At 33.8% G+C, this 27,678-nt stretch overlaps 3 protein-coding genes across 5 annotated transcripts; 1 reads left to right on the top strand and 2 right to left on the bottom strand.

Annotated features, from left to right (window-relative positions):
• Positions 1-1,009: 1,009 nt before the first annotated feature.
• LOC128169602 (smoothened homolog) lies at positions 1,010-13,599 on the bottom strand. Of its 3 annotated transcripts, none has more exons than XM_052835720.1 (12): positions 13,564-13,599; positions 12,488-13,119; positions 10,238-10,456; positions 8,747-8,925; positions 8,156-8,375; positions 7,797-7,920; positions 7,474-7,566; positions 5,717-5,825; positions 5,110-5,298; positions 4,756-4,892; positions 4,501-4,641; positions 1,010-4,384 (listed from the first exon to the last, which is right to left on the bottom strand). In XM_052835720.1, the coding sequence occupies exons 2-12, from the start codon at positions 12,929-12,931 to the stop codon at positions 3,219-3,221; spliced, it is 3,021 nt and encodes a 1,006-aa protein (XP_052691680.1). In that variant the 5' UTR covers positions 12,932-13,119; positions 13,564-13,599; the 3' UTR covers positions 1,010-3,218. The 3 variants fall into 3 exon arrangements, with proteins under 3 accessions (XP_052691680.1, XP_052691688.1, XP_052691696.1); XM_052835728.1 differs by having other exon boundaries at positions 13,560-13,582; XM_052835736.1 differs by lacking the exon at positions 13,564-13,599 and adding an exon at positions 13,489-13,532.
• Positions 13,600-14,180: 581 nt separating this feature from the next.
• On the top strand, positions 14,181-18,210 carry LOC128189208 (tRNA-splicing endonuclease subunit Sen2-like). Its single transcript, XM_052860730.1, has 9 exons — positions 14,181-14,627; positions 14,918-15,036; positions 15,398-15,585; positions 15,932-16,602; positions 16,768-16,821; positions 17,001-17,136; positions 17,490-17,644; positions 17,895-17,984; positions 18,110-18,210. The coding sequence occupies exons 1-9, from the start codon at positions 14,430-14,432 to the stop codon at positions 18,176-18,178; spliced, it is 1,680 nt and encodes a 559-aa protein (XP_052716690.1). The 5' UTR covers positions 14,181-14,429; the 3' UTR covers positions 18,179-18,210.
• A 502-nt stretch (positions 18,211-18,712) lies between these two features.
• LOC128166325 (uncharacterized) lies at positions 18,713-27,566 on the bottom strand. Its single transcript, XM_052831427.1, has 15 exons — positions 27,476-27,566; positions 27,090-27,313; positions 26,835-26,936; positions 26,120-26,528; positions 25,464-25,575; positions 24,955-25,060; positions 24,453-24,550; positions 24,174-24,293; positions 23,584-23,745; positions 23,046-23,264; positions 20,925-21,032; positions 19,942-20,091; positions 19,315-19,438; positions 19,154-19,228; positions 18,713-18,829 (listed from the first exon to the last, which is right to left on the bottom strand). The coding sequence occupies exons 1-15, from the start codon at positions 27,564-27,566 to the stop codon at positions 18,728-18,730; spliced, it is 2,202 nt and encodes a 733-aa protein (XP_052687387.1). The 3' UTR covers positions 18,713-18,727.
• Positions 27,567-27,678: the final 112 nt, after the last annotated feature.

Consider the following 27,678-nt stretch of genomic DNA (forward strand, 5'->3'; position numbering starts at 1 on the left):
AAAGTCTAAAATTTAAATATTTAGCCATGGAAATTTTCAAGAATTCCAGTTAAACAAGGTGATAAAGTAATAGAAATCGTAACCTTAATTGGAATCAATTTTAGTGTATCAGGGTATTTTCAGAAGACTAAAGAATAACAAGACTTGGCATAGAAAGAATATAAGCATCGTATTAAGTTTTTAAAAAAGGTTGAAAAAAAATTAAGGTCAATTGCATAATGTCAGTGAATGCTAGAGAAGTAAGCCGGGGAACTAGATTTATTTGACAAGATTGTAAAACCCATTTTTTTCTGCGATTGTAAAGTTTAGTTTCAAAATAAACGATATCATACTATAAAGTTTACCTAAAATTGTAAACTTCTAAACTAACCAGTCCCAAATTTTATGGCCAATCAAACGTGCATATATTATATTGGTCAAATTCAATGTCTGTCTTATTAAAACTAACACCTCTTTTCTCTTTACACTCGTCAGGTGTAAAGAGACGAGTGTAAGAATGAGTGGATTCAGAGTTTGAAAAGGACATTTTACAGACTAGCTTATATCGTAATTCAAATTAGAATACAGAGTGAATTCTAAAGAAGAAAATCTTTATTTTAAAGAAAAGTGTGTATACATAATAAATAAATAAATAATTTTAAATATGCTCCCTAACTAAGTTAATCCCAATGCAACATTACTAGTAAATATAAAAAGAATTTTTGTTAAAAATAAATCGATTGTTTACACTAGAGAAGGTTGATTTTGTTCTTTTATTATCTTTATATATTTTTATTCTTTATTGGCAATCTCCTGATTTCGAGGGTAAAATGCTTAAAAAAATATATAAGTGGTTGGGACTCACAAATCGCTTTGACAAATTCATTTTATTCGCAATATAAGTAGTCGAGATATCGAAGTTCAACTAAGCAATCTCTGTATATCTGTGATGATAGTAATGAGATTAAATCTCTCTCTCTCTCTCTCTCTCTCTCTCTCTCAACAAATGCAAAAATACAAAACATTTTTTCATTTCTTTAAATTTATTATTTGCAACTTCTAAAACTAACAAAATTTTATAGTAACTTCTACTTCTATTCATCGACATACATGTAAAAACAACATAATATACTGCAGGGGCTAAAAAATTTCAGACTGCTAAAATAGAAATATCTTTTGAAGAGCAAGGACAATGTAAACAATAAAAAAAATGTACTCCCAACTCAATTAAAGTAAAAAAAAATTAATATATAGATGTAAAACCGAAAAATCTTCATATATATACTACAATATCTTGAGGAGAAAAAATTAATATGGAAAATTTCAAATATCTAAACACAACCAAACCAATATCCTTATGGAAATAACATAATCTCATTAAAAAAATTAAAGAATAAAAATTTCAGCAATTTTTGCATGGCACTGTATATAATGAAACATAGATTTCTGGAAGACATGATAGTATGCTAAATGAAAACATTGATTTCCCATGGTAAATGTAACGATAATTTTACATGATTACAATGACATTTGGCATGCTTGTTTATGGGGCAATGATTCATTATTTTCACTGTTACAGCAACACTCTGTACTCATCTCAATGCATGTAAAATTATATGAAGTTTTTATGAAGCAGCATTTGCCACAAGTTATTTCAAAACTATAAACTGATAATGTCATATGGTATTTTCCTAAGTGGTAAATGGTAATAAATTTGCCAACTTGTACACAGGTGAAAAAAATACCCTGTTAATCCAAGTGTACCCAAAAGAAAGTAAATTATAACATTCAATGGGTACGAGTTTAAACTTTGTCTAGCATATAATTTATTTTTCTTTAATTGATTTTCTATCAAAAATGATAAAATTGTAAAATACATGTTAAAAATAAATGACAGTACTTATTGAATTTATAAGCACTCAAAACTAGCACTTTCAACACCTTAATTAATGAAACATTTTTAGAACTGTACATGTAATTCATATTTGCACTAATGCATAAACATTCTAAAGCTTTACTTCCATCCAATTTGATGATTTGACATGTAAATATAGAACATGTATACATGGGATAGGAGTAGTACTGGGAAGTAATACATTCACAAACATGCAAGGCAGTTATTTTTTATTTGAAAATAAAATACTTAAAAAAAATTACTAGTATACAATACACCTGCTTTCTTGTAAAAAGAGATATAGATGCAACACATTTAGATTTAAAAAAAATTTAAGTGCACAACCTCAATACTACATTGGAAAACCTGATTTAAAAAAATTTAACACCACATTTGCACCTAAAATGGAGGTAGAGATATGTTTTTAATTAATTATTAAACAAGCACTTTACTGTATAGATTAAGCACCAGTTCTTTATCTGAATGCAGCACATCATAAAAAATGTTTTCATAGAAAAAGTGATGGATATACTGTACGTGTTTATCTACCACGATGTAGTTTTTTTTTGGCAGTTTTACCTCAGTAATATTATAGCCTCACAAAACTATTTGACAGTGAAATAAAAATTTAAAAAGTTCATCTTTGAGAATTACTACAAAATTAATTTACTGAATCTAATTAAAATCAGATCCTTGACCTGCTCCTTGTTTCTCTATTGTCACTACACACGAGGAGATCCTCGTGTGTAGCGACAATAGAGAAACAAGGATGTCAATGCACTGATCCTTACAAACATGTCATATCCAAGCTACAATCACAAATGTACACATACAAATTCATGCTTACAAAAAAATCTATAGTGACAGATAAATAGAATCTCTTGATAAGCCTATACATGTCAAGAGATGAGATTCAGCTGAGATTCTTCAGGTATAAAGAAAAGAGATTCATCAATGAAGAGATTCAAAGTTTAAGACATTATTTACAAAACATTACACAAGTATACAGTTGCATATATCAACAATTCTGACCACCATCAGAATAATGCTATCAAATTCTGCAAAAGAACAAGAAAAAAAAGGCCTTATAATATTATGCCAAAGGACTAATGAATGTAAAGGGCAAATCCTGTATGATTTAACCCAAATGTTGGCATGGAATAAAAATAACAATGCATTGAAATTCTAAAGCAATGAAAAACTAATATGATACCTACTTCATTACCAAAATGAAAATAATATTGGTACCCATCATGACAATAAATTACTTCAGATAAAAAGTAACACAAATGTAAGAATAAAGACCAGTAAAAATGTAAGTATAATAGAAAAGACCAGAAAGATTTCAGTTGGACGAGGCATAGGGGTCGTGAAGATTCTCAATCTCAACAGCCGATGTTTCTCCAGGAAGCTGCCTGATGATAGACCGCTCGGATTTGGCAGAAGAAGTTCGGGCTGATCTTGCCGAGCCCTGTCGTCCACTAGTTCTACTGGTGGCAGAACTGGCCTGCCGATGCTGCCTGTAAAACATCTCCGCCATCTCCAGAGTAACATCTCTACTTCTCATATAACCATTACCACTGTTCTGTCTACTGCTTCCACTGTCATATCGTCTGCTAGCGCTGTCTTGTCGTCTGCCAGCACTGTCGTGACGTCTGCTTGCACTGTCTTCTCGTTTGGTGGCACTGTCGTGTCGTGTGCTTGTACTTTTATCATGCTTCTTTCCACTGTCTTGTCTCCTACTTGTGCTTACTGGTTTTTTACTTTCAGTTGCACTGTCTTCTTGTTTACTTGTACCATCATGGTGGGAACTTGTGCTTCTTTGACGCCTGCTACCATTTTCAGATCTTCTGCTATGGCGAAGTTTTCTGCTGCTACCCAACCTCACCAAGCCATTAGTGCTTGGCTCCTCTGTTTCTGATGTCACATAACCACTGACAGACCCAGTCTCTGTCTTTCTACGTTTCCTATCTCCCCATGACCTGATAGACTCTCTTTCACTTCTATCTGTGCTCTCCAAATCTTTCAGTTTTGCATTCAGTTCTCCCATGTAAGCACTTGCTGTGAATATTGAGAAATTGGCCATTTTTCCCAAATGTTTTGGGGGTTCTGGCAGAGTTGCAGCATCCAGACTATTTTGATGGGAATATGAAGTGATTGAGATAGCTTCCAGACTCTTTTTCTCCACATCTATATCCACCCCTTGAGCTGATGCTCGGCTGGACAAGGAATTTCCACTTCCTCTTCTGCTGTGCCTGCGTCTACCTCCATAAGCAGCAGAAGACATAGCATTTGAGATGGGACCCAGAACTGGAAGAATTCTGTTCCTCTTCATTTTCCTAATCTTCTTTTTCTTTTTAGCCTTGTTCCTATTACTTCTTGTCTTTACATATTCAACTTCTTCCATCTCCATTTCTTCATCACTGACTCTGAATTGTCCTTGTGCAGCGCTGATCTGTGAGTCAATAGAATGGCGTCTTGATGCCATCCTGGAAACCACTGATCCAATATCTTAAAGGAAAACAAAATTATAGATTACCGGTACCATTTTATGATAAATTTGAAAACTTTCTAATACACCAATCCTAATTAATGGCAGCCTAAGGTACAAAATTCACTTAGCTCACCTGAGTCTGAGTACTTCCTCAGTGTCCCCGCCGTGGGATGCATCATACCACCCCTTCTCTTCACCAGCTTGGGCATCGCTGCCCGAAAGTCTGACGACATGCTGTTGTTTGAACTCACACTGTTCAGGTCAAATTTCATTCCTAAAAGGCAAAAAGAGTTTCTGACAAAACAATACCAGTACACACCACAAGAATTAGATCAACATGCTCTTAATTAAAAAAAAACTTGTTCTAAAATGAGCAGTATAGTCTTACCTAGTGGATCTTCATGTGTACTCGCGAAGCTGATGGAGAGGCGACCATTATTCAGCTCCTTCCTCTTTTCAAAGGCCTTAGCAATCACTTTATGTTTTTTTAGTTTGACTGGCCTGTTTGAGGGCTTTCTAAACACTCTACAACAAAAAAGTATGACATTGAGTATAATTCGTTTCCTTTCAAATCTTGAGAAAATTACATTTTATGCCCTTGGGCATTCAATTTGATCTCAGTCTCACTTTTTTCTTTTTAAAAAGTGAGACTATATAAGACCAAAAGTGGGCTTATTAAAGGTGTTACTGCCCCAGAGCCTGATCAATATGAAATTTGAAAGTGTGTTCATAAGCCACATACTTTCTAAGGAATCTCTCCCAGGCCAGAAGGGATGCTTTGGTCCAGGACCAGCTACTCATGGTGATTCCTGCCCCAAAGAAGGCCAGGATGTGGAACCCATAGGCGACCACACTGGGACGGCTTGACAATTCACAGGCGACAGAGGAGTCATTGTATACACTTTGTATTGCGGTTGCATTACCTTGACAACTAAAATAGAATATTCCTTAAGTGTCCATTGTTGGATACCTATAGCTAAGTTGTAGATATACCATAATTAATGATGCATACAATGCATCAATAATACATTTATCTTGATGATTTTGAAATTGTTACTTTATTTCAAATATTCTGATTGAATTACCTCCCTTAAGATATACTGTGGAATCATCATTGTTCATGGGGAACAATGTTCATGGCTGGATAACCCTTGACAATGAATTTACATCCCAACATATGTTTATACAAGCATTTGTTTAATGCTTATTAAAATTATCCCAAACTTACTACCAAAGAAATCACGTCTCAACGAACCAGGAAAATTTTGACTGCCCACTAACAGTGGCCCCCATGAATAAAATGATTCCACAGTACCGGTACTTGGTGGTACTTTATTAGTGGTACTTACTAGACATACTCTTTAAAGCTATCGGACCAGCTTTGTTCATTGACAAAGATATACACATGTACAGCAAATGTAATTACAACAAACAGGAAATCCAGCAAGGTGAAAATACCTGAAGACAAAAATAACTCAATATAATTCTATAAATAGAGGACCATCATGTAAAATATAAACTAGAACTGTCCTAATGGGATTAATACCCCCGCTAGGCTAATTTCAAATGGGACAAATAATTGAATTGAATAATAAAGGTTTGGAACACATACAAAAAAAAATTTCTAGAATTGTGAAAAAAATAAAAAAATTAGTTAACAAAGAAAAAATAAAATCAAAATTGTCAGAATTTCACTGTAAATACATATCTATAACAGTAATACATTTACAAATGTATGTATTTGATAATATATTTTCTTAATTTAATTGATTTAAAGAAAAACCAACAAAATGACAATAACCCCTCCCTTTGCAGTGAATAGAAATACCGGTAGCCAAGCAATGCTCTTCTGTTGATAAAACTTTCAATATCTTACTAATAAGAGTCTTGACAGATGCAATTAGTTGTTTCAAATTTTCCTCACTTTCTCCTATGGCACAATGGAACTCCATATCAGAAAATTGATCCCATAGGACTATGATTTTCTTTGATGAACTTGTTAAATTTAATAAACTCCCAAAACATTACCATAATTACCATACTATGTAAAAATATGTAAAAAAAGAAAATTTAATATTACAAACAATTTTAAAATTGCCAAAACACTACAATCATATCAGTAATTTTGAATTTCATTTAAATTAATGCCCAATAGGGTCACTTCATCAATTTACTTGACAAATAAATTTAAACAACCTCTAAAAATAGTTTAACATCTTTATTAATAATTATATTATTTATTTCCTTATAATGATAGACCTTTTGGTTTACATGAAACAGTTTTAAAATAGCCCCAAAACCATCACCCACTTTACAGATTATCAATTTCCCCTAAACACATGCTCCATCTGAACCATGGCTCAGATAATGGCTCCCTTGGGACAAATGAATTCAGCCACACTTGTCTTTGATGTTCTTATTAGCTCCTAAGAATTTATCATTGACAAACAAAAACTTTGCATTGTCAGTTCATAGAATACTTATAAAAAATAATTTTTTTTTATTAATTAAGACATAAAGACAAAAAACTTCATCTGGATGTATTTATATAAATATATTTTAGAGTGTTTTCTATTAATTAATTAATAAAATCTGTAAGGATTACCTCCCTTACTTTTCAACATTAGTGTACAATATATAGAATAAGGAAAATGAAAACTGTCATAAAATCATTAAATCTTGTCTGATCTTAAAAAAAATTGCAGGTGCACATCTTCAGATGGTGTTCAACATATGTACAAATTTTCAAACTGTTCCATGCAGTAATAAAAAATTCTATAGGGGGGACAAAGTTGCGTCTACAGACAGACGGACAGACAGACAGGGTGAAACCAATATACCCCCCTAAACTTCGTTTGCGGGGGTATAATTAAATGCTTTTCATGTGCTTTTTGAAATATTGATCATTTCAATGAGTCTAAAGATGTGATGCTGAAATGAGTGTTATAGCAGTAATGCAATAGAGGATAGGTTTTCGAACGAAGTAAAATGTACGAGAAAATGGTTATACATGTAAAATAAATTGTGACATTCAAAATTGGGTACAGCATTGGACTACTGTAGAAAATAATGAACAAACTGAATAGAAAACTGCAACCAATCTTACCCAGCCTGATGATGGTTTCCTTTATTTTAGACAGAGCTTTAATACTGATGTAATCTGGGGACTCCTTCTTCAGCTTGATCAAAGTTTTTAAAACTGAAAAACAAAAACAAATCTTTATATTGTCTGAATGATATACATTAAAATGAATAACTGAATAACTATACCATCGTTAATTTTTAAAATGTAACTTTTTCTAGGATACCGGTACATTTATATACATATCTTTTAAATTAGAAGATTTGATTGGATTTAAAAATTAGAAGACTTAAAGTAAATTATGGACACAAACTTGTCAAAAAGTAATTAAATTATGACTTTCCTACCTAAAATGAGATAGCCCAGCCCTATGACAAGCATGAGGCCAATAGGAGCAAGGACAAAGCCACCTCTGTAACCATTGTTAAACACTCCAACGAAGCAGATACCACTCAGGGAGTCTCCATCAATCTGAAACAGGAATCAAAGTACTGAAAGTACTGAACTGTATAATAATCATCACACTTTGGCTGGGTAAATAGTACATGGATAATCAGTTAAATCAAATTATTTAGTTCTTTCATGAACAGATTGATACATATACCATTAAAAGAAAGCTGATGCATGTTTTTCCTCTCAAAAACAGATTTAATGACAAAGCATAAAGTATGGTATACATCTTTGCAATGTCATAAAAGAAGCCTACCTCTGATACAGACAGACAGACAATGGTCAACACCAGTGGCACACACCAGCTGGCAATGTGGAAGTAGGACGTTTTGTTTTTGAGATCATCCCTCTGAGTTCCTAGGGCTCGGAAGGTCAGGTACCAGGCAAAGGCCAGCATTACAAACCAAACACAGCCAGCCATCATGAAATAGTACACCAAGATAAACACTATCGTACAGGAAGCCGTCTCCCCATTTCTGAAACACGACAGTCATTCTTCACTGCTGATAATCTGATTTGACTATGTATAAACACATTATATTCATCACATACTGAGTAATTTGTATCCTAGTAAATATTGTCACAGCGGTAAATAAATCTTTGTGATGTGATTATTTGTACTCAATAACAAATTAGATGATAGTAAATGCTAGTATAAATGTTAAAAATGCGCATAGACCACATAGATTTTAACATGATCTTGCAGTATACATCAAGACTTTATACTTATTCGATATGACTTTTAATTTTCAAATGTTTCCACAAAAACAATTCCCAGTATTGTTCATATCATAACTGACACATGATTTTTAGGTACAAGAAAGAAGGAGGCCAATTAAATACTTACCCCAACTCTGGCTCCCCTTTCCGCACAGTACCATCTGTCTTACAGACAATGTCTGTTCGGGCATTCCCAGAAAACTGGGCCATCCATCCAATACTGCCTAGGAAGAAGCAGGCATTGATGAAGAAGAGAATGAGGGCGGGGTAACGACTGGCAGTCTTCCAATCGATGATGAAAGTGAGCTGTCAATCAGAGAGGGAATAATGAAGCATGTAGACCGAAGAGTACAAACTTTGCCTTACTAAAATATGAATATATTCACAGAAAGAAAACAGTTGCTCAAATATTTTCTAAATACATGTACATAATTATTGCAAATTTTTATAAATTTTCATTGTTTAAATAATGTAACAATAATATTACTTTGATTATCTTTACATCATTAAGCAACATAATAAAATAAATTATACTGCCAGAACATGGTAAGTCCTATGGGTTAAGGCATAAATCACAATATACAGACAGTTACCAATGAAGTGATATTACCGGAGAAGTATTTTGCATTCACTAATGGTAAATTCATGCAGGATTAATGCACAACATTTGGTCGTGGATATGAGGATAAAAACAGAAGATAGATCTTGCAATCTTAAGGAATGTAATCTTAAAGAGCAGTGAAAAGAAGAGAAACTAGCCAAAGTTAAGAGAACATCAAAGATACCCACCTAAACCTCTGTGAAGCAGGTGAACAAAAATATAACAGATAAATTATGGGAGTTGATTGCTTGCATTTAATAAATTAACATTACGGACTGAATATTATTTTTTTTCAGGAATATACATTTTTTTTTTTTATAAATGCTGATCTGTGACAAGGTCACAAGAATTCAACAATCTGGATAAACAGTGCTGCAATGTCATAAGTGTGAATTACAAACATGCAAACATTTCATCTTACACAGTTTTAAGTCAGTTCAAATTCCTAAAGACTTTGAAAAATGCACATGCTTTTTGTACTCTATGAAAATCCTATTCCAATATGCTTACACAGATAGAATTTTCAACATATTCTTTTACACAGAAAAGTAAAAAATGTGCAACCTTCCCTTTCCACAATTTATAAATTTGTTCAATTAAAACTCAAATGATTTTCATCCCAAAATCAATTCATAAAACTTCACTCGTTTAGTTTCATGCAAAATTAACATACACTTTTATTTATAAATAACACTACTATATTTAGTATTATGCAACTTCAATCAGCTAATTAATATTTCTCTTTTCCTTTCTTATTTTAAGAAATTTTTTTATTATTAGTTTTTCAGACTACACCTAATAGTACATGTATTAAAATAAATCAATCTAGCCACCAACTGTTAATTCACTTGTACATGTAATAAAATGTAAGGCAAACAATCGTGTCTTGGTGCCATGCCCCCTTTGTCAGCGCCATACCTTTTTATTCAAATGTCATGCCCTTTTTTTTTCATTTTAATCCATAATTATTAAAAACCAAGCAGATTTGATGAAGTGAGTGTTGAACTTGAACCCTACCATAGTGAAGAGGGTGCAGACCAGACAAAGTGATCCAAACACCGCGATGATGATGTGGACCTCTTCGTGCTCCTCTTCCGTGAAGAGTGGATTCTGACACTGGACTCCACATCCCTCCACCTCGCTGTACCAGCTCTTCACATTATCCGTTTTCACCAATGGAGAGTTGCATCGACTAGTTGTGTCAAACGAGATTTCTTTTTTCTCATAAGAGTTCTCCTAAAATGTATATATAGCATTCCCTGTGATAGACTTTTTTCTACATAAAATACATGCAATATTACTGTAAAGAGTGGTAAGCAGTAACCCCCATCCCTGCCTCTTCCCATACCACCCCACATCCACCACCCACCCATTTTCAAAATAGAACCATTTTAACAAGGCCTTGGACTTTCAGTAAGTCTAAGCTCTCAATTTCTTGCTTCAAAACAAGTTAAAAATGAAACGGTTTCAAGTGAAATATACACCGATTGCGTAGTCTTAGCTCAAAAGCCAGACAAATCTTGTTGATTTCAAAGAGCCATGCAGTGAAATAGACAGGCCTACGTCACATTGTTGTTTGACTCCACTACCCAAAGTCCAAGCTCTTGTTAAAATGGTTCTAATAAATAAATATGAATAAAATTTATCAGGAAGGCAAAGAAGGAGTTCTTGATGTGTTATATGGTGTACATCATACATGTGTACTTCACAATATTTCAAACTAAAGATTCAATTTAATGAGGATTCTCTGTAAAGCAGTTACTCTGTCCTGAATATTTTAATCTTGACATTCTATATCCTTATAATGACCTTTAATTCAATTGTTACAACTCTTTTGTGGTCAAATGATGACACTATTTTGCAACTGTCAATCAATTAGTGCTTTGACATCATACTTGAAATTTTTGTGGGGGATATGAAACAAAGGGACATCACTCCTGATGTTAGCTTTCATTGTTCTGATAGCTAGGTGTCTGTAGGTATATCAGTATATATATAGATAAATAAATAGAATAAAAAAACCAATTAACTGATCTATGGAAACAGAGTGACTCAGTTGAACTAGAGGAACTCCAGCTATCACCAGGTATATCTGGGGCTCTTTTATCAACTCATCCTATTTTTTTCAAAGGAGCATTGTTTGCGAGATTTAAATGCTCTTCGGAGTCGGTGTTCAAACACTGAATTTTAACGAAGATTGGTGAAAGCTATCAGCACAAAAGGCATAATTTTATACTTTTTTTCTTGATCTTTTTTCAATGGGATTTAAATCTAGTCAAATATCAAAATCTAAGGCACATACAGGACATTATGCTTCCAGATCTTTTTTTACTCAATGTATTTCTAAATTATTCAATGAAGAAAACAGGAAAAAATATCTATTTGTTCGAATTCTTCATAAAATTACTTTTTTATACTGTAGAAGCAGAAATATTCGTTGAGGATTTAATTTCGTTATTTTCGTTGGCAATATAAATCAACGAAATTAAATCCATGACGAATTTTTAACCCTGGTATTAATGAATACAAAAAGATTACGATATGACGAAATTAAATGCCAACGAAATCTTGTTTGGTTTAAAAACAACGAAATTTTGACCCAACAAAAATATTTGTTTCTACAGTATTTAAATAAATGTGCATGCAAATGGGAATTTCATTTAATCTTATTTCTATAAATTTTGCTCCAGAACACAAAGTTATTTTTCAATAGTTAGAATCTTCAAGAATTCATAATTCACCAATTTTAAGTACATGTATTTGTAAAGAGAGTTTACTTAATATTTATAATAAATATAAACTTTGATAGTCATGAATACTATAATTATTGTCTGATCTCAAGATAAATATATCTGGTAAATAAAGATAGAGTTTGAAGCTGGTTACTTTCTAAAGCAAATGGATGGATGTGAACAACGACTTAACTCTATAAGATTGCTTCTCATATTTAGCTCTTTAAAAAAACTGTAGACATGGTAGAACAAATCATTGATTTTAATTCTCCAATTTCTACTTTCTTTGCTCATGTTTGCTTTCCTTTTCCTCTCATTGAAATTTAAAGATACTTAAGGTAATTTTATATATTGTAACCAATGCTGGGTCATTGTTCAGTTAAAAACATTAAGAAGTGTTATAATAGAGCAAAATCTTCAGGCATTATTATTGCAATTGCTAGTTTGTCAACTTTGTGATTGAAACATCACATCAATAAAAGTGAATTTTAATCATGCTAATAAATGCAATTTTAAAATAAGATAATGAACATACCGTACAGTTTGCTGAGAAAATATCTAGTTGATTACAATCCAGGAAAAACGGCCAACCACTGATCTTCCTAATGATATCACAGGGGGTTCTCATTTTGAGACACAGCTCCCTTGAGGGTCTTTCTACTGCTAGGTCAGTATTATTACACCTTGGCATATATACAGAGCACAAGAAAGGTTGAATAACTTCCCAGCACTTGGGAGCTGCTTTCAGCCCACTCCATAACTTCAGTTTCTCTGTAACTTCATCAAGAGTTGAAGAATCATTTGCAAAAACTGTGGAGGTGTGTGTAAATCCACTAACTGATGATAGGGATGCCCCAAGGCATGTAGGGTTGCTTGGTAAAGAAATGCAGGATGTCACTTGTTTTTTAATACAAGTGGAATTGGCAACTCTAAGAGTTAGTAGCAACAACAGAACTATTGCAATAGCACGAACTTCCATGATGTAACTTGCAACCTAATTTTCTGATCTTCAACTTATGAAACATTCAGCAGCCCATTTATGAAGCAGAATTGAAAACTGCAGTTTTGTGGGTTCTCTAGCTGAGGTGCAGACTCTAATGTTTGATGACATTCTGATTTCAGCAAGTCTAAATGACTCGTCATATTTCTCCAGTACAAATAAATCATCTGGAAGAACAAGAATAAAATAGTTTCATTACATTCCTCTAAAAAATGGGTGTAAATATTGTTAACCAACTGCATCAAATTAAGTTATCAACATGTCAACCATTGAGCATGCCATATTTTTTGAACTGTTTTATAGAAATTCTAAAATGAAACAAAGAACAGAAAGATGATGTACATTACCACTGCATGATCATGCGCTTTAGCATAATAACATTTCAGTAAACAATTTACTATAACGTTTAAACGGTTAAAATCTGTTCATTGTGTATTTCAGGTTACAAGCCTCTTATATGAATGATTTCAAAAACCAGTAAAAATCACTTGCATTATAAAATTAAAAATACCCGCCACAACGACATTTGCACATACAATAAAATATAAGCACGTCCAGTGTTGACTTAATCTCCCGAGTCAATAAAGTTTAAGATAAGCTCTCATACCTACCTGAAATGCACTATTGACCTCATTCTTGAATACACAAAACAACCACGTGGTATTGCTACTTCCGGAGTTCTGGGGGAGGTGTCATTGGAAGCAAGCATGGCCAATACACTGGATTATCGTTTTAATTGATCGAAATGTGAAATAAATGAAAGCAATAAATTAGATTTTAACTTCATTTTATATATACTTTGTGACATTATCATTTGATGTCATAATATTGCAACGATTAACTCTCTAAAAGATATGACTAAAAAGGGAAAGATACATTCATTTAATCAAGAGTGAAAAAAGACTGACCAAACTCTGATTAAACTATATAAGCTTTCACTTAATATCTTTCGACAAAGAGTTTCAAACACACTCTCTGCAAAATTTATGTTAAGCTGTGAGAGAAAATAATATCCGGATATTGATGAATTAAATATGTAATTTTCTTATATTCAATTAGTCGACATAAAATGTTACTATTATATCATATTAATCCACTAAACAAGGCCCCAGGTTCACATTATAATTTTGATATTATTATCCAATAACTTGACATATTTTTCATTTTTTTATCACTTTAAACTTCATCAGTAATAATTTCGTCTATTAGTCGAATTTTCAAAATGGCGGCGCCCATGAACATGTGAAATTTTGAGAAAACACTTCTGAATTATATATTACGTGATTTTTTTCAACAATTTACACATTTGTCATATCAGACTAGGATTGTTATTGATATGATAGGCTTAGCTAGTCAAGACATACTTTATTTAGTATATTTACTCAACAGCTGAAATTGTGAAATCCCATACATTGAACACATTTTGTGTTTATTGTGACAGAGCAGAGTAACACGGAGACTGCACCAAACACTTGACATGTCTAATTCAAAATTAATAAATCCCAAGAAGAAGAGGCGAGTGTTTGCCACCAAAGAGTCTCCATTCCCTGTCCCAATAGCAAGCATTACAGGCGAGCCACCATCAGAGACGCAATGGATGTACTACACCGGGAACTTGGTGGGTAACCAGGTTATTGTCCACCACTCAGGGGATATCAGCTTCTTGTACAAAATGGTTAGTTTTTGTGGTAATTCATTTGCTTGAAGATTAGGTGTTTGCCTGTTATAGGGCATGTACAATGTATTCAGTCTCCATTAAAAAATTTATGAAAATAAATCATCTTCAGTTGTTGCATTTTATTCAATTTGATGCCAATATGAAAAACAAGAGAGAGAGAGAGAGAGAGAGAGAGAGAGAGAGAGAGAGAGAGAGAGAGAGAGCGAGCGAGCTTTCAACACAGCTGAAATCACTTAATTTCTTTATTTGTATTCTGTTTATTGTATCAAATCTAATATCATTTGCAGGGGTTCTTTGGGAAGGGAACTCTCTCCAGGAGTAAACCAGAATTTAATCAGAGATGTAAGATGGCAACACTTCCCACATCAGGGGGAACAGATACATGCAGGGTGATCAGTCGCAGGAGGCAAGTTTCTAATACACAATAGCAATCAGACACAGAGAAAGCTGTTGCCAGTGTCTTGGTCTACAGTAATTTAATGTTGGTGTCATTTCGATCAGCTCGATGTTTGACATGATGCTTTCACTTTCACAAAATGATCAGGTTGAGTCAAATCTCAGCAAAGAGTTGCCCAAACTTAGAATGAATTTAACCACTGTTCATGTAGCTGACAGAATAGGAAGTGTCATAAATAATGATTATAGATGATCATAAATTTGAGCAGAACATGTAGTTAGAGTAGGTAATGAAAAAGTTGGTTTTTAGACAGTAAAGTTTTCATCTGTGTACTGTCATATTATAAATTATTCAACATTCTAAATTTTAGCTACATAAGAAGACTCAATTGGAAAAGTGGAAAATCCAACTCACAACAAGATGAATATGACAGTTCTCAGGAATGGGAATTCTGGGAAGATGAAAAAAATCACATGGATGTTGAAACAAACAATGTTCAACATTCTGATTTACCTTCAACCAATATCAAGGAGGATATCAGAAATACTTCTAAAAAAGGTAGATTAAAATTTTTAGTACCCAAAATTTTTGAAAAATGTTTTGAAAGATTTAGTAATATACCATCAGCTGATCAGTATGTAAATAGAAGACATTGATATTTCTGTGTCTTCTTCATCACAATAAATTAATGTTTACTATGATATATGAAGGTATTTTGACAATATGAATCATAGTATACATGTACATATATTTCATACTTAATGAAAATAAATTTATATATATAAGTGGGTGAATGAAAACACAAAATACTTCTGTCTTTCATATTTATTCCGAAAGATCTCAGGATTTGGCTACGTTACTATGTTGAATGATAAATCTGAAACTGCAGAATTTGACATTACAGATTTGATTGGTCCAGAGATCAGCCAATCAGCTGATGACGATGAGTGGTCAGCAGCTGTGGAATCCTGGGATAATGCCGAGGCAGATGAGGATTTCTGGGGAACAGGAACAGATGATAAGACACCAGACATTCCTTCATCATCAAAAGAAAGTACAGTACCTGTACCAAGCACTGTGGCAGGAGGAAAACAAGAGTTAGATACACAGGAATCTTCAAAGTGTAATGATGATTTAATGGAAATTAAAAGGCCCACAAATGTTTCCAATCTAGACAAAAATTTACAATGTGATCATTCCTCTTTTGATAATGTACCTGATGGTGATGGTGATGGTGATGATGAAAAATGTTCAAGAGCAGAACAGTCAAAATGTGTACCAAGTTCTGAAAATGTCAATCAAGTGGACATCGAAGACAACCAGCCTACAAACGTTTCTCAGTTGTGTGTCAAGGAGACCAAGAAGAAAGATTCGCAGAATGAACGTGATAAAGAAATAAAAGAAACTGATCCATTGTGTCTGTCGTCGGAGGAGCATGGCGAACTGTTTGTGATGGAGGATTCTGATAACGAGGGTGAGGGTGGGAAAAGGAAATGGAAAGAGCCCCATTGGAGACCAGTGGTGAAAGAGGATCCATATTTTGTCAAAGAATTTCTCCATCTTAGCTTAGAAGAAGTAAGCCTGTTGAATTTAATTTTGCTTATCTACATGTATCCCCTTGCATCAATTTTATGTGCTAGATACCCCTTTTCAGAAATTGTGCCTATATAAGTACATGTATGTAAAGAAATTAGGAAAATTTATCGACTTAATATTCAGATTTAAATTTTGTTTTTGTAGAGTTTCTTCTTGGCTTATGGGCTTGGCTGCTTAAGAGTTTATGAGAATGAAAAGGTAAGTACATAATGTATGATTTGCAAAATGTATTTGGAAAAAATTGAGAAAGTTTTTCATTGTATATTGATGGAGAAAATCTGTGAATTGTTAAATATTATTTAAGTTGGTTTTATTCAAACTAAGCAAATAAAAGTTAGTTATTTTTAAAAACAGACAGAACTCATTCTTTCCAACAGCTTTTAAATCTCACAGACTTGTGGAGAGCATTCTGCCAGCGACACAACAGATTTATCTCCCTTTATGTTGCTTACCATTACTTCAGGAGTAAAGGATGGGTTCCCAAGTCTGGACTCAAATTTGGAACAGACTTCAGTATGTTGTACACAGAGAAAGAATGGAAGAGAGAGAGAGAGAGAGAGATTTGTTATGTCCCACTACTTTTAAAACATGGGACCAGAAGAAATTACTGATGAGTTCTTAGGCACCTCTGCAATAAGTGGACAATTGATCAAGTTTATTCCAAATTGGAAAGTTGAAATGTGTATGGAAACATCTTACATAATGACAAGAGTTATTCCCCTTTTCATTACAAATAATATCCCTGTGCAGCCGTGTATTCTAAACTTTTTGGCCTTGAAAAACGTATTAATTAGTTTATTTGACCTTGCTAGTGACAAATAAAGATCATTAACATCACAGTTCTGTGAATTTCTTTTGTTGTGCAGTTATTTACAAGGAAGGTCCACCATTTTATCATGGAAGTTATTCCGTAATAGTAAAAATGGTGAGGGATGATGATTTGAAAGAAGAAGAAAATTTGCCAACTTTGACCTGGACACAAATAGCTGGATTAAATCGGCTAACTGAACATGTAGCAAAGGTCAGTCAACTTCAGCTACCTATAACTACAATAGAAAGGTCGTTTTTAAAAGAATGATGCAGAATTTGGATACCCCATAATTATTTCTTTGATAAATGAAAATTTACGAGTTGCCTTTTCTAGAGAAGAAGAGTTTTCTCTTTTTATATGGTTTAATGGTAAAAGATAAGATTTTAAACTTTATCCATGTGTATCAGATGTACATGTATATGACATTAGTTTCAATAAACAGTATGTGGTACTGTTGTAGCAACTGCTGATATGCTATGTCATAAGACCTACACATGTAAACTCTGACCTGATGCTGTCTCCAAATGTGATCAGCCAATTCAAAGTAAAGGTAAATGCTTTTTAATAGATTCAGTATCCTCCTTTGTTTGGTACACCATATATATACATATAGAACCAATTGTTTGGAGTTTGTGTTTAAATTTTTTTTATAATAGTTTACTTTTGGTTTTGTAGGAAATAGTGGTTTCACGCTGGGTTTCTTCACATGAGAGAGAATCAAAGACCTCAGAAGAAATACCCTGATTACCGTCCGAGTTAATAATATACATTTTACCTTGAGATCCGAAACATTACATTCTGTGTGTAAAGTACAACATGTTCATATAACTTTTTCTATATGCAGTGATTAATGTTATACTCATGTACAAGTTAGTCCATGTATGTGTACCATGGTGCAGAGTCTGGCAAGGAGAAATATATTCTGTGAAAAGATAATTTTATGGAACATAAAAGATTAAGTTGATTTGTATGTTCACAGAGATTTTATTTTTATATGTGGTAGGTTAGTGCAATAATGGAGAAACATGTAAAATTAAATTATGTTTTTATATAAACTTTTAGATGATAACGGTAAAGAATAAAAGTATTGTCCAAATCACCAATAATATTGTATTACATTAATACCAGTACCTTAATTTATTAAGAATTGTTTTAGTAGAATACAGTCGTCATGCTTAAATTAAATGATTACAACTTTGATCACAAAAACGAATTATTTTTTGGTATTATGTACATGATTTTAATTATAAAAAAATTTCTGACAAAAATATTCAAGGAAATTAACTGAATGATTTAGGTGTTAGCAGCATCCTGGATGATATAGGGTATTTTCCTGTGCTGAAACCACTCTCCTAGTAAATAGTCCTCACCTTGGAAAATCACCTCCAGCACAAACTGTAACATTCAAAGAAACAAAGATAACTTCAAATATCAAATGTACATGTACATTGTATATCGAAATGTGTCTCATTTTATGTTTGGGTGGAATAGGAGGGGGTAAGCATATTAAGATGTATGCAAGGAAATATTTGCCACCATTTTATTTTCGCCCTCGTCGGAGAATGAATTAAAGACTGGGCGAATTCCAATGTCTCATATTATCTCCAATTGTGTCTGGGCGAATTCAAGACTGGGCAAAACTGTTTGCAAGTGTAGGAGGGCAAAAATTACATGGGGCAATTATGTATTACATGTGGATTGCAGTGTTCTTCCACTTACCTTGAGAGCCTTCTGTACAGGTATGGTAAACAACTCATAGGCAGGTAGAGACAGCAAAAGTAAGCACAGTTTTGCCTGTAAACAAAGAAACAGAATTAGAAAAAAAATATACATTTTTTCATAAAGTGTTGAACATTTTCATCAGGTTTTAGTTTTCTGACCTTTGCTAAAGGAATGGTTTTACTGTCGATTGTTGAGTATCGGCTGATCTCATGAAGCGTTTTGTTTATCTCTTCATCACAGTACCCTATGATAGAATGAGTTTTATCTTCTAAATCTTCAAACCTACAGATGGGAAAAAATCATTTTAGTTTAGCCACATGAAATACATTGTATATCAATTTGGTTGAGTATTTCAGCCTTTACTTATCCTGGAAGTAGGAGTTCAATAGTACGTAAAATTAATGTAGATATTGTTCAGTTGTTCCAAATCAAATGTGCAAGTACTGTATACAGGGTTATTTTCGCCTTTCTTCACTTGCATACGGCTTCGCCCCGTCTTTGAATTCGCCTAAATGCAGATGTCTTAACAGAAATATTATTTGTGACATAGAATTCGCCCAGTCTTAAATTCCTCGCTGACAACGAGGGCGAAAGGGGCAAAAATAAAACAGAGGCGAATATTTCCCTGTATACAGTATCTCATCAAAACAAGAAAAGATAGTGAATTAACTGGAATGATTAAAACAATTGTTCCTTTTCTATTTTTCTGCCCTAAGCTTACAAATGATTAACAAATACAACTACCAGTAGAATTATTGCATCATTGCAATTGATACACAACATACCATCTAGAAGGAGGTACATTAGTTATGTCCATATTCCTGTGTGTAGATCTGCCTGTTTTACAGCTTTGTAACCTAGCGACATGCTCCTCAAACAATGGACTCATATTCTGAAATTCTCCGTACTTCAATCTAAAGATGGCCAATTTTTCCCTGTTATTGATATAAAAAAAACCCATTGGCTAGTATTGTACAAAGTATCAAATTACAACAGATGTTGACCAATGTATCTATAATTATTACATGTATAATTGTTATTTGAAAATGATACTCAAAATGTAAGGGTTGGTCGTTCAGTCATAAAAAAAAAATCAGGAGAAGGGGAAAACAAACATCTTGAGCAACACTGCCTCTCGAGTAACAACTCTCACTGTAACTTCATTTATCCCTTCCTACATTTACTTATGCCCATTATGGCCACAACGCAGCTGTAAGGGTTTTGATTACAAAGAAAAAATCAATCCTATGAGTTGTTACATTTGTAATGGGATGGAAGATGTAATGATAGACTAATCGGGATTTGAACCCAGGCCCCCTAAATCTCAAGTCAGGTGCTTTACTCACTGAGCTATCTGGAGCTGGTATTCGAACCTGTCTGATCGTGAGATTCCTTACACCCTATATGATCTCACCATCAAATATCACCCCAGGAAACCTGTCAGTTCCAGGGGAGGCACAACACCAAATGTAATGGGATGGGAGAACTAATTACGGACCAGACTTGGATTTGAACCTGGGCTATCTGAATCTCTAGTCAGGTGCTCTACTTGCACCAGTATTCGAGCCTGGCTGCATGACCATCACACATTTACCATTGTGTTCTACTCCCCATAAAAATTTGTACTCTAAACTACATGTAATTCAAACATGCCTTCTTATTAATATGTTCATCTCAACATATTTAAAGGCTATAATGACAAAAACTTGAATTCAGAAGTAAAAAATTGAATTTTTCTTTCTGTAGAACTTTATAATCTTGAATTTACCTGTCAATTTTTAGCAGTTCTCCTTCCAAATCTTTATATAGCTCGTGTTTGACTTTAAGCATAGACTTTTTGTTCTTGGCCACAATATTTTCTGGTTCTAGAGTTTCCCTTAAATGCACAAAAGAAATTAATATTTTGCAGCAAACAAACATCAAATTTTCATTTCAATTTAACAAACCAAAATCATGTTTAACTATTTCTCAACACGCTTTTACATCCCGGTACGAATTTTCTGACTGAAATTAACTGCCATACACTCATAAGGATTACTACCAATCAATGTAATAGCTTGTTAAACAAGAGGCCCAGGGGCCACATCGCTCACCTGAACAACAATTGCCTTAATTCTGATCAAATTAGCATTACAGTATCAAAATATCTTGACAACTAAGTACAAAAGATCTTGCTAAAAAAAAATGAAAATCTGCCAATTTTTATCCACCTTTTTTTTTTTGGTAAATAGCAAGCCCTTTTTGTTGTTGTACGTGTAAGAAGATTTTTCTCTATTCCTATATACCCCCCCCCCCCCACCCCCCCATTTCGTGGCCCCACTTTTCTCTAGGGAATCATGGTTTCATCAAACTTAAATCTTCATAACTTGTGCTTTCACACTAAGTACTGAGTTTTGGACCGAAAACTTTCCCAGAATATTTTTAAAGATTTTCTCTATATATTCCTATGTTAAAATTCAAACCACCATCACGGCCCCACCCTATCACTAGGGACTGTCTTGCAAATTTGAATTTACACTACCCGAGGATGCCTCTACACAAGTTTAAGCTTTTCTGGCCAAATAGTCTTTAAAAAAAGATTTTTAAAGATTTTCTCTATATATTAATGTAAAAATTCATCCCCCATTGTGGCCTCACCATACCCCTGGACTATTATTTAAACACATTTGAATCTATATGATCTGGGGATGCTTCCACTCAAATTTGGGCTTTCCTGGCCTAATAGTTTTGAGAAAAAGAGTTTTAAAGATTTTCTCTATATATAAAAATTTATCCCCCATTGTGGCCCCGCCCTACCCCCAGGGACCATGATTTCAACAAACTTGAATCTACATTATCTGAGGATGGTTACACGCCAATTTGAGCTTTCTTGGCCAAATAGTTTTTAAAAGAAATTTTTATAAAGATTTTCTCTATATATTCCTGTATAAAAATTTATTTCCTAATTGTGGCCCCACCCTACCCCCGATTACCATGATTTGAACAAACTTGAATCTACACTATCTGAGGATGCTTCCACTCAAATTTGAGCTTTCCTGGCCTAATAGTTTTTTAGAAGAAGATTTTTAAAGATTTTCTCTATTATTCCTATGTAAAACTTGATCCCCCCATTGTGGTCCCACCCTACCCCCGGGGACTATGATTTAAACAAACTTGAATCTACACTACCTGAGGATACTTCCATTTTAATTTGAGCTTTTCTGGCCTAATGGTTTTTGAGAAGAAGATTTTTAACGATTTTCTCTATATATTCCTATGTAAAACCTGATCCCCCAATTGTGGCCCCACCCTACCCCCGGGGACCATGATTTGAACAAGCTTGAATCTACATTATCTGAGGATGCTCCCATTTTAATTTGAGCTTTTCTGGCCTGATAGTTTTAGAGAAGAAGATTTTTAAAGATTTTCTCTATATATTCCTATGTAAAACTTGATCCCCCTCTTGTGGCCCCTCCCTACCCCCGGGGACCATGATTTGTACAAACTTGAATCTACACTACCTGAGGATGCCTCCACACAAGTTTAAGCTTTTCAGGTCGAATAGTTTTTGAGAAGAAGATTTTTGAAAAATATCAACAAATTTTCAATAATTCTCAATTATCTCCCCTTTTAAGAATGCGTGGCCCTTCATTTGAACAAACTTGAATCCCCTTCACCTAGTGATGCTTTGTGCCAAAATTTGGTTGAAATCTGCCCAGTGGTTCTTGAGAAGAAGATGAAAATGTGAAAAGTTTACAACGACGACAACGACAGACAACGGACAAATTGTGATCAGAAAAGCTCACTTGAGCCTTTGGCTCAGGTGAGCTAAAAAAGGTTCCGTGTAAATTTAAAAAAAAAAAATTATCAACCAGGATCAGTTATCAAAATTTAAAAACATCACTCTTACTTTTCTTTCTTTTTCTCCTGTATACTTTTGGGAGATTTATCCATGGCGACCAGTTGCCATATTGGCATTTTCTTGGCGGGGGCGTGTCCAGTGTTTCTGTGGTGGTCAGCTGACAGCAGGTCCTTGCGGATCTTGTTTTGGACCAGACCTGTGGGGGTAGGCTCTGGCTGATCCTCGTTACTCATCAAAGAATCCACACGGGGTGTTATAGCCTTCCTCCTGTTGTCAAAATAATGATTGCATAATAACATACATTCCATGTTCGTGTATTTTTATCTTCTGAAAGTCTTACAAAATAAATATACATGTAGGCCTTAATTAATTTATCTGCCACTTTGCCTAATGAAGCAACAGTGATCTACTACATCCCTGAATCTTAAACAGCCCAAAGAGGCAATTAAGGAGGATGGTCGGTCAACAAATTAACGATCAGATCTACCTAAAATTTTAAGGCATGATTTGTTTAGCTCATAAAAACTATTGTAGCTTAAACCAAATGTTTATATGTTAAGGAAGTTTGGGCCCTATGCATTCATACCTGCTCCACCACAAAGCCTTCATCACGATCTTTGACTGTAGTGTGAGGTCCGCTGTTTTCTGAGGTTCCTCCAGGTTTATGAGGTCCTCCCAAGTCTCCACCACAGGACCTTGATGCTGTGGCTTTTGTGGTTTAATTCCTACACTACCCCAAAGTGACTTCCTGTCATATTAAAAGATATCGTCAATACTGTGGTTTCAACAATATTTGTTGAATATCAATTTTCGTGGATTCAGTACTGTTTGTTGATAAACATTTACCAAATTTCAAGGATTACGTTTTTGAATTGATATTCAAAATTAAATTTATGCTCATGGAATTGCAATTTTCAATAATGTATTGTATTGATAGGATCATTGGCCTAAAATTTACCTGTCCTTAAAACTGTGATTATTATTTATTTATCCCAATAAAATTGATGCCCATAAATATTACTGAAACTACAAAATATGTAATTTGTTTTAACAATGATATCTGATGGAGGATCGAGCCACATCTTACATGTACTGGGTAAGCATAATTAAATATCTTACAATATGACGCAAATCTTTCTTACATAAAGTGAAGAAATTATGGATACATGTACTCACTTTTTTAGTTTTGATGTCAGGCCCGTGATTCCGGCCATTTGTTCCAGCAAGCCCCGCCCTGATGATGAGGCCATTCTCTGGAGAGCCGTGGGTTGTTGAGATCTGGATTGATGGCGTAACCTGTAAGAAATACCATACACGTGCAGACAGGCATTTGTGCATTCATCTGAAGTATCATCAATATGACAATAAGAACAAATTGTCCTAGAAATGTTCTGTTAAACATCAGATTATTAATAATAAAGTTGATTTTTTTAAAGAGAAAGCAATGTAACATACAGATGGGTGGCTTGTTTGCTCTCTCTATCAAATGGAGTTTTGGTTTCAACAACTGGTTCTTTCCTTAAGGCTTTAACAGCATCAAGTTTTAGAGGAGTCTGGAATAACATTGAAGAACACATAAATATACCGATCTCTATAACACAACTGTTAGAAACTGTATATTATAAGATGTATTTTCCATGTCAAAAAAAAGAAAAGTAAATCAAAATACCGTAGATTCCTAATTAAACGCAAGGAATTAATATCCACGTCAAATTGCGAGAAGCTACTCTCGCAGATTTTAAAAATCACGCTTTTATTTTTCAGACAGTTTTGAACTAAAGGAATTATAACAAAAATATGGAGCTTGCGATTTTTCATTCTCACGATTTCATACTAAACAGTGGAATCACGAATTAAGTACTCATGTAAAATGAGGAATTAACAGTATTGTAATTTTCTTTTAAAATTAATTCACATCTTTGGATGCATTGGATGATTCTCCTTAATTTGTCCTTACCCTTGATTTAAGTTCTCTGGTCTTCATATTGTTGATTGATGTCAGTATCATGGCCAAGGCTTGTAGATAATGAAGGTGGTCCATGCGTAATCGATCCTTCTTTGTTCTGTAAACAAGAATTTAACACATATCACTTTTGGACTTTAATCACTTACAATCATAAATACAATTTCATGAACTTAAACAAGTCAACAAAAATTCCTTAATGATGACTTTTATTTCTTACAGATGTAAATATACTGTAATTTGAATATTGATTGTCATTCATTTTAACTTACCCGGTAATTTTAAAATTCTCACCAGTGTTTTTTCACATACATTGTATTAGTGTTAAACAGTCAATGTTGGTATCTTGAATACAATATCTAAACAAATACCTTGGATATGTCTCTGAGGTAGTAGGAGGTCTATATACCTCTGTATTTCATATCCTGAATATGCCAATTTTTTTTTTCAGTCCAGTCGAATTTTTGGAGATACCAAGGCTTGACTTTAATTTTAACGCTTACGTGATTCCACTTGGAATACCAATCAGCTGATTGGGGTCCTCAGTAACAGGGGACATCAAGGTCATTCTACGAGTGACCAGTTCCTTCTTCATCAAACTCTCGGTCAGAGGATCTACAGTCAAAAAATCAAACTGAATAATTAATTTATAGATATATGTTCTCTTATACTCAGAACATCTTTATCAGACATTCAGTAACATGAATAAACCACAGTAAACGCAAAAACACTCAAACTACATGTAGATTTCTAGATGCGCAAAAGACAAGTGACTTTGATTCATTATAAACATGATTTGTTTTATCCAAAAATTTTACATTATTAAGATCAGGGGGAATGAAAGTAACTTCACTGTAAGCATGAATTCATTGTAAGCATGTTTGCTGTTAAAATGTTTGACTGTACAGTAACTCATACTATAGTTTACTTATTTTACGCGAGTACTTAATTCCCCTATTCAACGGTTTTTCATCACATCGCGAGAACATAAAATTGCGAAGGTCGAAATTTTATCACAGTTTCATGTAGTTTACATATGTTCGAAAATTTAAAAGTGAGATTTTAAAATTCGCGAGAAGGGCTTCTCACGATTTTTTTGGGATATTAATTCCTCGCGTTTAATTAGGAATTTACAGTAACCAAGACCTTGGTCTCTTACCCACTGATAATCTTCTATTGGTGTTGGGATCAATCATGACAGATTTCCTGCGGGTTTTTCGCGGACTTCCACAACCTCTAACAGGCCTGATCACAGGACATTCCTTCACCTGATCCCCCATCTCTTCCTCCTCTTCCAGCGTGTGTAGGTTGGGGAGGCCCAGCTGTAGATTGGTCAGTGACATTAACACCATCTCATTTTCCTTGGTGTTCCCCTGCTCTTGTTTGCTACTGTTTATGTTTTCCTGGCGTTTCCTGACATACTCTTCATATGAGAGACCACAATAGACTCTACGTATGACGCTCTTGCTCTCATCTAAATACTGCTTAATCTCATGAAAACTATGCACCTCTGGGAGTTCTATAGCTGGTTTATCAGTCTTGGTACTTTCATCTTCTTTAGCAGCTGGCTGCATTTAAAAAAATTAATAATACATGTATCAGACCTTTTCATATTCAAAGCATTCCTATTTCAAGATTCTGAAAACTATCAATTCTAATGTCAGATATAATGCTCATTGAAGGTAGTATAAAGATAAATTCAAATGGTGAAACCAACTAAAATTTGCTTTATTTCCCAGCAATAATCAATTAAAATAATTTGAATGTTTAAAATTTACCATAAATCTATTTTTTTTTCTATTCATAAAGATTTCATTTTTTAAGAATTTTTCTTATGAAAAATTAATGAAGTGCCATATTAAGTAGCAAGATACCTTAGGAACTCGTGTGTGGCTTATTGGAGGTAATGTGATGGCATGCTTTTTCTCATGCTTAGCTCCATCTTCATGCTGCCTGAATAGGGGCTGATTTTTAATCTAAAGATAAAAATAAACAAAAAAATTATATAAATTCATTCATGCAATATTTTTTTTTTGGTAATACACATGAAAGACAAATAACAACTTTCAGAAATCTATGGGGAAAAAAAAGCATTTTCAGAAAAAGGAAATGATAAATATAAATTTAACCTCCGAGTCCAAGCATTTTGACATTGTTTTAAGCACCAAGTCACAAGTGTTGAGCACAACTTCATCTCCCAGGGTTTTGTACATTTCTCCAATAGCACTCTGGTAGCCTTTGCTGTCATTTTCTTTCCGTCTCACATAGTGTTTTTCCCACAGATCATCCGGTCTCTCCTTTATCATACATTTGTTTGTTTTTGTCCATGTTTTATTTGCCACATACGGAAGAGCTTGGTTTTATAAAAAAAAAATGACAACTTTGAGGTAAAAGTAATTGGCATTAAAATTGAGTTATTAACTAAAAGATCGAAATTTTGTACAATATGTACATGATCGAACCGGTACATGTACATTTGCGCTTTGAATTTCAACTTTAAGAGTAAATTAATTACCTTCTGGTGCTTTGAAATACTTTTGCACTGCTTTCGTAATTTCAAGATTATTCGGAAAAGGGACTGACTTCTTGTATTCAGAGACCGTCATTTTTACGTCTCTTGGTTTGATAACTTGTCTCTTGGCGCCATGTGTCACAATCAATGACGTCACAGTTAAGATGGATCATAAACAGAGTTATCTCTCTTTTGACGTAGAAGTT

The sequence above is a fragment of the Crassostrea angulata genome, chromosome 1 (assembly GCF_025612915.1).
Source record: "Crassostrea angulata isolate pt1a10 chromosome 1, ASM2561291v2, whole genome shotgun sequence".
Lineage (NCBI taxonomy): Eukaryota > Metazoa > Mollusca > Bivalvia > Ostreida > Ostreidae > Magallana > Magallana angulata.